Raw genomic sequence first — 10,238 nt, 5'->3', positions numbered from 1 at the left:
CTGGGTGACAGAATGAGACCCTATCTCAGGAAAAAAAAAAAAAAAATTTATTCCTGAAACCTCTAAACAGACTTACCTTGCCAAGGGCTTCCTTATGGATTAGAACCTTATGGACCTGCTGGGACCCAAACTAGGCCTCACCTGATGTGACTTGTCCTTCTCCTCCAAACACCTAAACTTGGGAGAACATTATGCCCCAGTGCTGAGGCAGAGAGTCTGTGCCTGTTATTCTCCCTCTACGTAGAGATGGAGCCCCAGATCAGCTTTTGCACGACAGAACAGTTTCTAAGATGCCACCCATACTTGGAAGAAGCCAGGTTAAAACACTTTTCAAGTCAAACTTTCTTGATATTACTCTATCTTTCCCCAGGAGGACTGCACTACGACAAATTCGGACACCTGTGGCCTCTCCCTCCTATGCAAAGCAAAAAGCCAGCAGCAGCCCCAAGCTGATAAGATTAATCTAAAGAGCAAATTATGGTGTAATTTCCTATGCTGAAACTTTGTAGTTAATTTTTTTAAAAAAGGTTTCATTTTCCTATTGGTCTGATTTCACAGGAACATTTTACCTGTTTGTGAGGCATTTTTTCTCCTGGAAGAGAGGTGCTGACTGGCCCCAAATGACTGACAATCTGGTGTAACGAAAATTTCCAATGTAAACTCATTTTCCCTCGGTTTCAGCAATTTTAAATCTATATATAGAGATATCTTTGTCAGAGCATAGCATTGTTAGCTTCTCCTGATAAACTAATTGTCTCACATTGTCACTGCAGATTGACACCTATTAATGGGTCTCACCTCCCAACTGCTTCCCACTCTGTTCTTCCTGTTAGCATGTGCCGGCAACTTTGTCCATGGACACAACTGTGATGTCGCCTTAGAGGAGATCATCAAAACTTTGAACATTGTCACAGAGCAAAAGGTGAGTACCTATCTGACACCATCTCTCCAGATGTTCTGGTGATGCTGTCAGTATTTCTAGGCCATGAAAACCTAACAGCTGCTAGAGAGGTTGAAACTCGTGGCCAGGGCAGCCAGGGGAGCAGAGGGAGGCTTCTCCCCTGACACTCTGTTTATCTGAGGGTCTGTAGGAAGTTTTCTCAGTTGGAGGGAGTGAGATATGCTCATCAAGGACTGCTCTGTCCAGTTGGAGGTTAACTCTGTCTCTTGCTCTCTCGTTTCTGCCTGGACCAAGACTCTGTGCACCAAGTTGACCGTAATGGACATCTTTGCTGCCTCCAAGGTAAGAAGCCGTCCCGCGGTCTGTTTTGGCAAATGGCGACAGCCATCCCCAAGTGTCTGAACAAGAAACTTGTTGAATGGAAAACGAGCGGGCCCAAATTAACTATAGGTGTTAGACGTTTTCAAAGAATGAGAATCTGATCTTTACTCTTAAGCATGTTTTGGTCTTTCTGGTTTCACTTGATTTAGAATACGTGTAATAGAAAGCCTACAAACTGTAATCCTGACTCAGATCCTGGTCAAAGAAAAGCCCTCTTGGGTTTTACTTAGTTTTGGCATAGTGCCTGGAATGTACAAGGCACTCAATAAATGTCTGTTGAATGAGAGACTTTTTCTGGCCCATACATTTCTGAAAAACCAAATACCCTCACAAAAACAGATATTGAGATGACAGGTTGAGGGAGCTTTCATTTTGTCTAAGAGACTTCCTACGGCAACAGAAAAGGTATTGCCAGAGCCCTCCTCTTACACAACCTGGCCACCTAACAGCCCATTGGGTTCCGGGGCTGGCTATCCAGACCCCCTCAGCTTGCTCTGGCTGGCCAAACTGTCCTCCAGCCCGGTCCAGAACCACCCTGCTAGGCGGCGTCCAGCACATCCCTGCTTCGGGCTGCCTGGGCATCTCGCCTCTCTGCCTCCTGTGCTGCCTCACCCCCACCCCTCTATCTGTAGTGGGAGGAGACAGATGTGACAGCTGATAGTGCATTTTCTCTGACAAACATGACTACAGCCATATCAATAGTTTTGTGCACTTCAGTTCCTGTTTTCATGGAAACACACGGCTGAGAATGAAAGCCCCAAAGCCTCAGTTTAACAGTGGTCTCCTAACTACCTGCTTTCTGCGCAATGAAGCCCTGTGGGCTGGGCAGGGCCATACCCTGGCACCCAGGCCATAGAACACGGCCCATCCTGCTCCATGAGGGACACTGCTCTTCAGGCCTTTATCTGGACTATCTCATTTCATTAAAGGTTATCCCAAGAGTCCGATACAGGATGACATTCTGAAGGACAAATACACACTTTTTTTTTTCCTGAGATGGGGTCTTGCTCTGTCACCCAGGCTGGAGTGCAGTAGAGCGATTTCAGTTCACAGCAGCCTCCACCTCCTGGGCTCCAGCAATCCTCCTACCTCAGCCTCCCAAGTAGCTGAGAGAATGGGTGTGCACCACCATGCCCAGCTAATTTTTGTATTTTTTGTAGAGATGGTGTCTTGCCATTTTGCCTGGGCTTGTCTCAAACTCCTGAGCTCAAGCGATCTGCCACTTAGGACACCAAAATGTTGGGATTAGCCACCACACCCTGGTAGCAGTTTATATATGTGTGTGTGTGTGTGTGTGTGTGTGTGTGTATAAATGTTTTATATATATATATATAATCTATCTATCACCTATCTATCTCTCTATCTAAAATCTCCAAGTCTTTCCAACCGAGATGGCTCCTACTAGCATCCAAGAGCCCACTGGGTTGAGCCCTGGAGGCCTACTGCTGAGAAGGCTCTCACAAAGCCAAGGGAAGTGCCAGCTCTCTAGAAGCCAGGCCTGGAGGAAGGGTGAGGGCCTGGAGGTGAGGCTGCCTGTGGTTTTGGCCCCAGCTTTGCCACTCACTAGCTGTGTGGCTGCCCTTCAGCACTTCTTCACACCTCTCTGCACCTCAGTTTCCACATGTGAAGATACGAAAGTGATTCTGAAGGTGATTGCAGAGCTGATTGGAATCCAGCTTTTGAGTTAGTGGAAAGTGCTTTTGTGAGATGATATAACTCTGATTAAAAGCAAAGACAGGTTGCAGAGAAGTGATGGTTCTAAGAAGGAGGGGCCCAGGTTGGAGAGGATCAAACCTTCCAGGATGCCGAGCCTGGGGCGACCCATCTGGGCTGTTTCTGCAAGACCCCCAGACACAGGCCAGGACACACCGCTGCCCTCCCGTCCTTAACTCCCCTCTTCACTGTCCTCACTCACCCCTCTCACCACACACAGACATCTCCTAGAACAATCCCACTGTCTGCCTTCGCTCTCACCTGTCTCACGAACTTCATCCTCCTGGAGTTCGCAATCTCAGTCTTCCACTCTTTTCTTCCCCTCAAAGATTCAGCACTGCTTACTTCCATGTTAAGATATTTCAGAACGTGATATGTTGCTATTTTCAAAGCCTACAGAGGTGTTATGCAGAGAAAAATGTACTTCTTTGTGTTCCCAAAGAAAACATCTTTCCAAAATCCAGCCTATTAATTGTATTATACTAAAGAATTGGAGTATCTCTGAGTTGGGCAGCATTCTACTCTTGGCAGCTGCTGGAAAGAAGGCACTGATCTAGGTCCTGGGCTTCATAGGCAACACCTGTCAAGGCTGTCCAAAGAACAGCAAAGTGGGAAGAAGCGAGCTGGCTGGTTGATGAAGGGTTTCTTGGGTGGACAAGTAGGTGGAGGTATTTCCTATTTACCAGAGAGAGCTAAAGTTCATAGTTCTACAGAGAGTTCCATAATGAACCTCAAATATCTCGGTTTCTGAAGGAGTTTCCCAGCTGACTATGCCCGGCTGGACAGGAGATAACGAATGCAGTGCCAATCAGGCTGGATTTGTATGGTCCTCAGTGAAGCTGGTCAAGAACCAAGTTAGAACTCTCACAGAGTCACTGCCACGGAAGAAATCTCCCAAGTGGCTGTTTCCTGACATTCCCGGGAGGGACAGAGTTCCTTCCAGCATGGGCCCAGGCCCTCCTTCTGAGTGACTCCCTAAGCAGTTCTGAACTGTGAAGTCTGTCAAAGTGCTCCCCTGAGGCACTGCCCTAGGACAGACACACCCAGCAGCAAAAGCTAGATAGGCAGGTAGGAGCGGTCTGGGGCCAGGACAGGATGGAGTGTCATCCCGTGGCTGTAATACCAGTGCAACCACAACGTTAAGGCCTTGCACTAAAACTGCCCTTAGGATGCGTTCTTCTAAAGTTTTTCCATTTGATGCAGACTCTTTTCAATTCTTATTTCATCCTCATTCCCTTTAGAAAGTCCTTTGAAAAACATCTTTAGAGGGTTTTTTCCTACACTTATGTGGCCATATATGGGTCAAAATTAAGTTTAATTTCTAGGCTCCAAGCCAACATTTCAGAAAATATCTCACCAAAGTTTGTGGGAAAAGAAGCAAAGCGCTGACTCTTTGGCTTTCCTGAATCTCACCGCTCCCTCTGCAGCAGCATGGGTGTCTGCCCTCTAGACACACAGGTAGCGTCTGCCCCCACCCCGTGTCCTCTCCACTTCGACTGGCCCACAGAGCCCAGAGAGGTCTGTTTCTTGGCTCCGAGAGCCCAGAGATACTGGCACACTCTTACATTTCCCACTAGCATCAGGAACCAGGAGTGATTTTCAGTTCATTAAGTAAGTGTCCTTCCAACCGCTCTGCCCATGGACATCATGCCGCACAGGGGGAAGGGGAAGGGTAAGGGGGAAACTTCTATAGCCAGGGATTCTGGTACCTCAGTCTGGATCTAGATCTTCCTGGAAAAAACATTAAAATATGAACTGCATTCCCAGAGTTTAGTCTACATAAATAAGAGATGAGCACAAAGATTTATATCGTTTACTCACTGCCGCTTACTTACGGAAGAAAAAGCTGCTCCAATAGGGGCCTGACAAATGACAGTACAGCTATGCCATGTGTTCCTCTGCAGTTCTCAATCCCACGCTCTTAAATACCACCGAAGGCCTTAGGAAGTGCTTATGGTATATGTAAAGCGTAAAAAAGTTACAAAACAGTGTCAACAGTTGATCTCTATTTTAAAAAGAGAAAGTATTTTTAAAAGTGTGATATTTACCAAAATATTAACAGCAGTTACCTCTGGCTGGTGGGATGAGTGAATGCATTTTTGTTGAATATATATTACCTTTATAGTAAATATATATTACCTTGATCATCAGAAAAAAAAAAAATGTAAGAACTTAAAAGCTGCTTGGACAGTGCTGCCGATAGAAACCCTGAGGATCTTGTCGCTGCTCTTCTGACTCAGAGAGTCTGGGCCGGGCAGGGGTGGTCTGAGATTCCGCATTCCTAACAAGTGATGTCCACGCGACTGGTCCGTGGACCACACTTTGGGTAGCAAGGAACCAGAGCATGTCCGGGCAGAGGCTGGAGATAGCTTTCTTTGTCTGAACTGGATAAAGGAACTGGGCTCAAGCTAAGACCCCTCTCCAGGTTCTGCATCTTTGTTCTTCAGTGGAAAATGAGAGGACATACCAGACCCAGTTCAGACTGAGACACAATCCCTTTCCTGGGTTCCCAGTGACTTGTTTCCCTATGTGTCCATTCCCGCCTCTAAAGCTAAGGGCCCCAGGAAGAGCCATGTGGCCAGATCCTCACAGTTGCCGGCATTCCAAGGAGATTCTCACTCCGTACCATGTGGGGCCAAAAGGCCCCTTACAGAAGCTCTGCCCAAGGCTCAGCTCAATGGCACCCACTCCCAGAGCCTCCCCTGATCTCCCCGGGTACCCTTCCCCAAACTGCACACTTATCTCTTGCTGCCTGGGGAAATATCTTAGCTCCTCACTTGGACCATGTGCTGCTCTCCTCTCCCATGGGGAGGGCCAAATGGAGAGTGCTGCCCAAAGCAGCAGAGTCCAGGGCAAAAGATGTGTGCTCATTTATTCATCAGGCATGCAGGAGTTCCAGGGAACGCTGGATTTTAAACCCTTTTGGGAACGACAGCAGAACCTGACTGAGAGCTCAAGTGGGCACTTTCCATAGAAAAATAGCTCCCAGGGTAGAGAGACAGGGATGCGGAATCAGGGTTGTACAACACATGGTCCTGCATTCTAGTCCCCACTGTGCCCTTCCCTCATGGGGTGACTTTATTCAGATACCCGTTCAGCAAAATCGGCTGCTGCGTTTGCAAGTAATTGGGTGAGGTTGTTGACAGAGGTGTATGTCTGTGGCAAGCAGCCTTCCTTCAGTGGAATACTTGAAGACGGGTCTGTAGTGGAGCAAACTCACCTCCATTTGTCCCCCTGGAAAGAAGAAATCAAGAGGAAAGATTTCTCTCCCATCCTCCAAATGGAGCTGGCACATGGCTATCTGTGGCATTTGTCTTTCCAGAACACAACTGAGAAGGAAACCTTCTGCAGAGCTGCGACTGTGCTCCGGCAGTTCTACAGCCACCATGAGAAGGACACTCACTGCCTGGGTGCAACCGCACAGCATTTCCACAGTCACAAGCAGCTGATCCGATCCCTGAAACGGCTGGACAGGAACCTCTGCAGCCTGGTGGGCTTGGTAAGCTGCACTGCATTCCCAGGAAGCAGGCAGCGTGGCTCCTGGTGGACAGCAGCCTCACTTCTAAACGCTCCTCCTCAGGAGCTGCAACACCCTTGGTCAACCCATTCATTCATTCATTCATTTAATAAGTATTTGCTGAAGTTCCACGGGTGCTGCGTGCTGTTCCAGGTGCTGAGGATGTGTCATTAAAGATGACACACAGGCTGAGTCCCTGTTCTCATGGAATGTTCTAGTGGGAGAATTAGAAAAACAAACATGTAAAATGATGCCCAGTAGTGACAAGTGCTACAAAAATATATATAGGAATAATGAACGTAAGGGTCATGGGGGAGTGGACTGACGTAGGAGCTGGTGACATTATCTGCGCAGATATTTGAATTACGTGAGGGAGCAGGCCACGTGATTAACTGGGGAGACACCATTCCAGGCAGGAGGAGGAGCTATGCAAAGGCCTTAGGATGGAAATGAACTTCCTGTGTTTAAACATCAGTAGGAAGGCCAGTGTGGCTGGATCAGAGTGAGTGAGGGGGAGTTTCTAGGACAGCAGATCACACAAGGCCTTTAGATTCTACCACAAGTATGGCAGGGAACACCTGCAGAGCTTTTGGGCAGGGCAAAGACTGTAGGATCTGATTCACACAATTTAAAATGGTCAGTCTGGCTACTGCGTGGTAAATAGGCTGAAAGGGGGAAAGCACAGAAGCAAAATGGCCTGTTGGGAGGCTACCACACAGGCTAGAGAAGATGGTGGCATGGACAGGGTGGGAGCAGTAGAAGTGAACAGATTTGGGATGTGACTAAAAATAGAGCCAGAAGGATCTGCTGACAGATCTGTTGTAAGGGGTAAGAAACGGAGGAGGAAAAGATGACCTCTTCATTCCTGCCCAGACTCGTTTGGCGATAGTTGGTACTGTTTACAGAGAGATGGAAGACTGGGGTCAAGGCAGGGCTGGAGGTTGAGCAGAAGATCAAGAGTTCAATTTTGTACATTGCACATATAAGGTGGCTGTTGGATAGCCAAGTGAAGGTGTTGAGAAGATGGTTAGAGAAGTCTGGAACTTGGGGAAGAGGTCAGAACTTGCAATATAGAATGAAGAGTCCTTAGAGAGATGCTATTGAAAGTCTGAATGACAGAAAGGGAGAGATCCAAGGACCGAGCCTGAGATTACTCCAACATATGGCGGTCAGGAGAGAAGGATCCAGCCAAGAGGCCTGGGGAGTAGCAGCCAGTGAGGCAGGAGAACACTGGAGAGGGGGCGGTACCTCAGGAAGCTGGCGAGGACACTCAAGGAGGGAGGGTTGACTGTGTCAAATGTACTAAAAGGCCAGGTCAGGTGAGGACGGCGAAAGGCCCCTGGGTTTGGCTGACAGAGGCCGTGGGTGAGGCTGATGTAAATCGGTAGGAAAGAAAGCCCGACTTTGAAGAGGACTCACCAAGCAGGGGCAGCAAGAGGAGCCAAAGAGGGAACAGTGAAGGGAGAACACTCTCGGAAGGTGTTTAGCTATAAGGCTGCAGAGAAACAGAACCACGGCTGCAGGGCGGTTATGGAGTGAGGGAAACTCTTTTTAAGGTGGGGGTATACCCAGCATGCACCGTGGGAATGGGCCGTCAGGTGAGGGGAGAATTGAGGAGCGGAGAAAGAGGGAGAATCACTAGAGGGCAGAAGTCCTCGTGGCCCAGAGTGGATGTTATCTAACATCAAGTAAAGGAATTAATTGGCTTTAGAGGAGAACAAGGACATGTATCATCCCTTCTCTGGGCCTACTGCCTTGTATACACTGGGATAGGTAATGGGATAGGGACTTGGCACAACACATATTCTCTCTTTTAATTATCTCCATTATCTTATGAAGCAGGCAAGTAGTAAACAACGGTCCCAACTTTACAAATGAAACTGACGCTTTTATAAATTAAGTAGTATGTCCTAAGCAATGCAATTAATAAATGGTAGAGCTGAGATGCAAACTGAAGCAGTGGTCTGGTGGTGGCATCTAGAGTTCTTCCCGCCTTTAGGGCTGCTGTGCTGCGGTGCTGCTGTTTAAGGCCAGGAGGGCTGCATGACTGAATCTCTCAGCAGTCCAGGCAGCCATGCAGGAGACCCAGTACAGCACTGGGTAGGTCTGAGCCAGCATCTTCGATCACACCTTCTGAGCAAGCACCTAGCTGTGACACACCTCTCCAGAGACTGCACCCGCCCCACACCCCTGAACGCAGATAGGTAATGGTATACAGTAACCATTTCTAGAAGTGTAAGTAGTATGCACCCAAAACAGGTAAAACCTGCTGGCCTAGTGACAGAGACAACTCCCAGTCAGGCTAGACTGGAGGCCCTGGTTTGATAAGTGTTCAGGTGGCAAGTGCCAGAGTGGGCTTGACCAAGTAGACAGGCAGGGAGGACAAATGCTTACCAATGCAAGCTAACGAAATGTTTCTTTCGTAGAATTCCTGTCCTGTGAAGGAAGCCAACCAGACTATGTTGAAAGACTTCTTGGAAAGGCTAAAGATGATCATGAAAGAGAAATATTCAAAGTGTTGAAGCTGAATATTTTAATTTATGAGTTTTTTATAGCTTTATTTTTAAAATATTTATATATTTATAACTCATAATAAAATAAAATATATGCAGAATCTAATAGCAATGGCATTTAATGGTCTTGACTATGTTTATTTGACAAATGAAATTATGGTTTGCAACTTTTATGGCAATCAATTTAATTTACCAAGAGACTATAAATGGTGTGGGAGCAAAACAGGAAAGACCACTTCCCCCTCTAGGAGCCCCCTCTGGAATTAGGGATATAACACACAAGATAATTAAAGAATACAAGGCCATGCAAGATGTAAATGATAAGACAGCTTGGGTCCATGAGTGCTATGGATTACCACGTTTCTGAACAGAAAAGGTATCGACTGGATATCCAGAATGTTCTCCCAACCTTGACACACAGATTGTTATATTGAGTCTACAGAAAAAAGTAATCCTCAGTACACCACATGGCTCTACAGTGAATGATATTTAAAGTCATAATAATGTAAAGTATCTTGATTCCCAAGTCTTAGAACCAACCAGTATACAAAGCACAGAAGATCTGATGATGGTTAGAGAACAGACTACACATTGCTATCCACCAGACAATATAAGAGCTATAGCTGGAAATGTCTGGGAGGTGAAAGTAGAAGAAAAGAAAGAGAGGTGGACACCACTATCTCCAGCTTGCATGGAGAAGGAGGCAGTTAAATAATACTATCTATGGTGGATGGAATAAGAACACAAGATTTAGAGAGTTATCAAAATTACAAAGGTAATAGAAGAACCAAATAGAATTTACTATAAAAACTTGGAAGTTGTAGAATAAATTAGGCAAATTCTCTTTCTTCAATAGGGAAATGAATATATGATATCTAACATTGATAAAGCAAAAAACAGTTGGTAAAAGCGGTCATGGGTTGGCAGTTGTTGCAGCTGGGGATGTGTACAGGGGGTTGATTATACTATTCTGCTTTTCTACATAATTGAAAGTTTTCATCATAAAAAGAAAAAACAATAATGAATGAATCAAGAAATCTTTGGAATTATAATGGTAGTCACTGGAAAAACTAAAAAGCAAAAGGGAAGATGGATTGCTGGGACGGGACTTGGACTAAGGAGGGGTGAAACAGGGCTGGAGATTTTCGGCTTTCCATTATAAGTCCGTGTGTGTGTGTGTGTGTGTGTGTGTGTGTGTGTGTGTGTGTGTGTG

The 10,238-nt window shown here is 46.4% G+C and overlaps 2 protein-coding genes across 7 annotated transcripts in view; one reads left to right on the top strand and one right to left on the bottom strand.

Moving 5' to 3' along the window:
• Positions 1–586: 586 nt before the first annotated feature.
• IL4 (interleukin 4) lies at positions 587–6,444 on the top strand. Its single transcript, XM_032256196.1, is given in 5 exon segments — positions 587–922; positions 1,196–1,243; positions 4,423–4,462; positions 4,465–4,513; positions 6,318–6,444. Coding segments are annotated over 5 exon segments (399 nt in total). The 5' UTR covers positions 587–787.
• Positions 4,972–10,238, bottom strand: part of KIF3A (kinesin family member 3A) — a 57,626-nt gene continuing 52,359 nt past the window's right edge. For 4 of the 6 annotated variants that reach the window (XM_032255364.1, XM_032255456.1, XM_032255608.1 and 1 more), the window contains 2 exons: positions 8,907–8,995; positions 6,075–6,229 (listed from right to left, as the gene is read on the bottom strand). In XM_032255364.1, the coding sequence (XP_032111255.1) occupies positions 6,090–6,229; positions 8,907–8,995 (229 nt within the window). In that variant the 3' untranslated portion in view covers positions 6,075–6,089. Of the gene's footprint in view, positions 5,001–6,074; positions 6,230–6,341; positions 6,727–8,906; positions 8,996–10,238 lie in introns of those variants that run through there. The other 2 variants (XM_032255785.1, XM_032255746.1) reach the window with 2 other exon arrangements.

Source organism: Sapajus apella, unplaced genomic scaffold (genome assembly GCF_009761245.1).
Source record: "Sapajus apella isolate SASKATOON/1434 unplaced genomic scaffold, GSC_monkey_1.0 scaffold1, whole genome shotgun sequence".
NCBI lineage: Eukaryota > Metazoa > Chordata > Mammalia > Primates > Cebidae > Sapajus > Sapajus apella.
The sequence above is the reverse complement of the archived record's forward strand: the minus strand, read 5'-3'. Positions and strand labels throughout refer to the sequence as shown.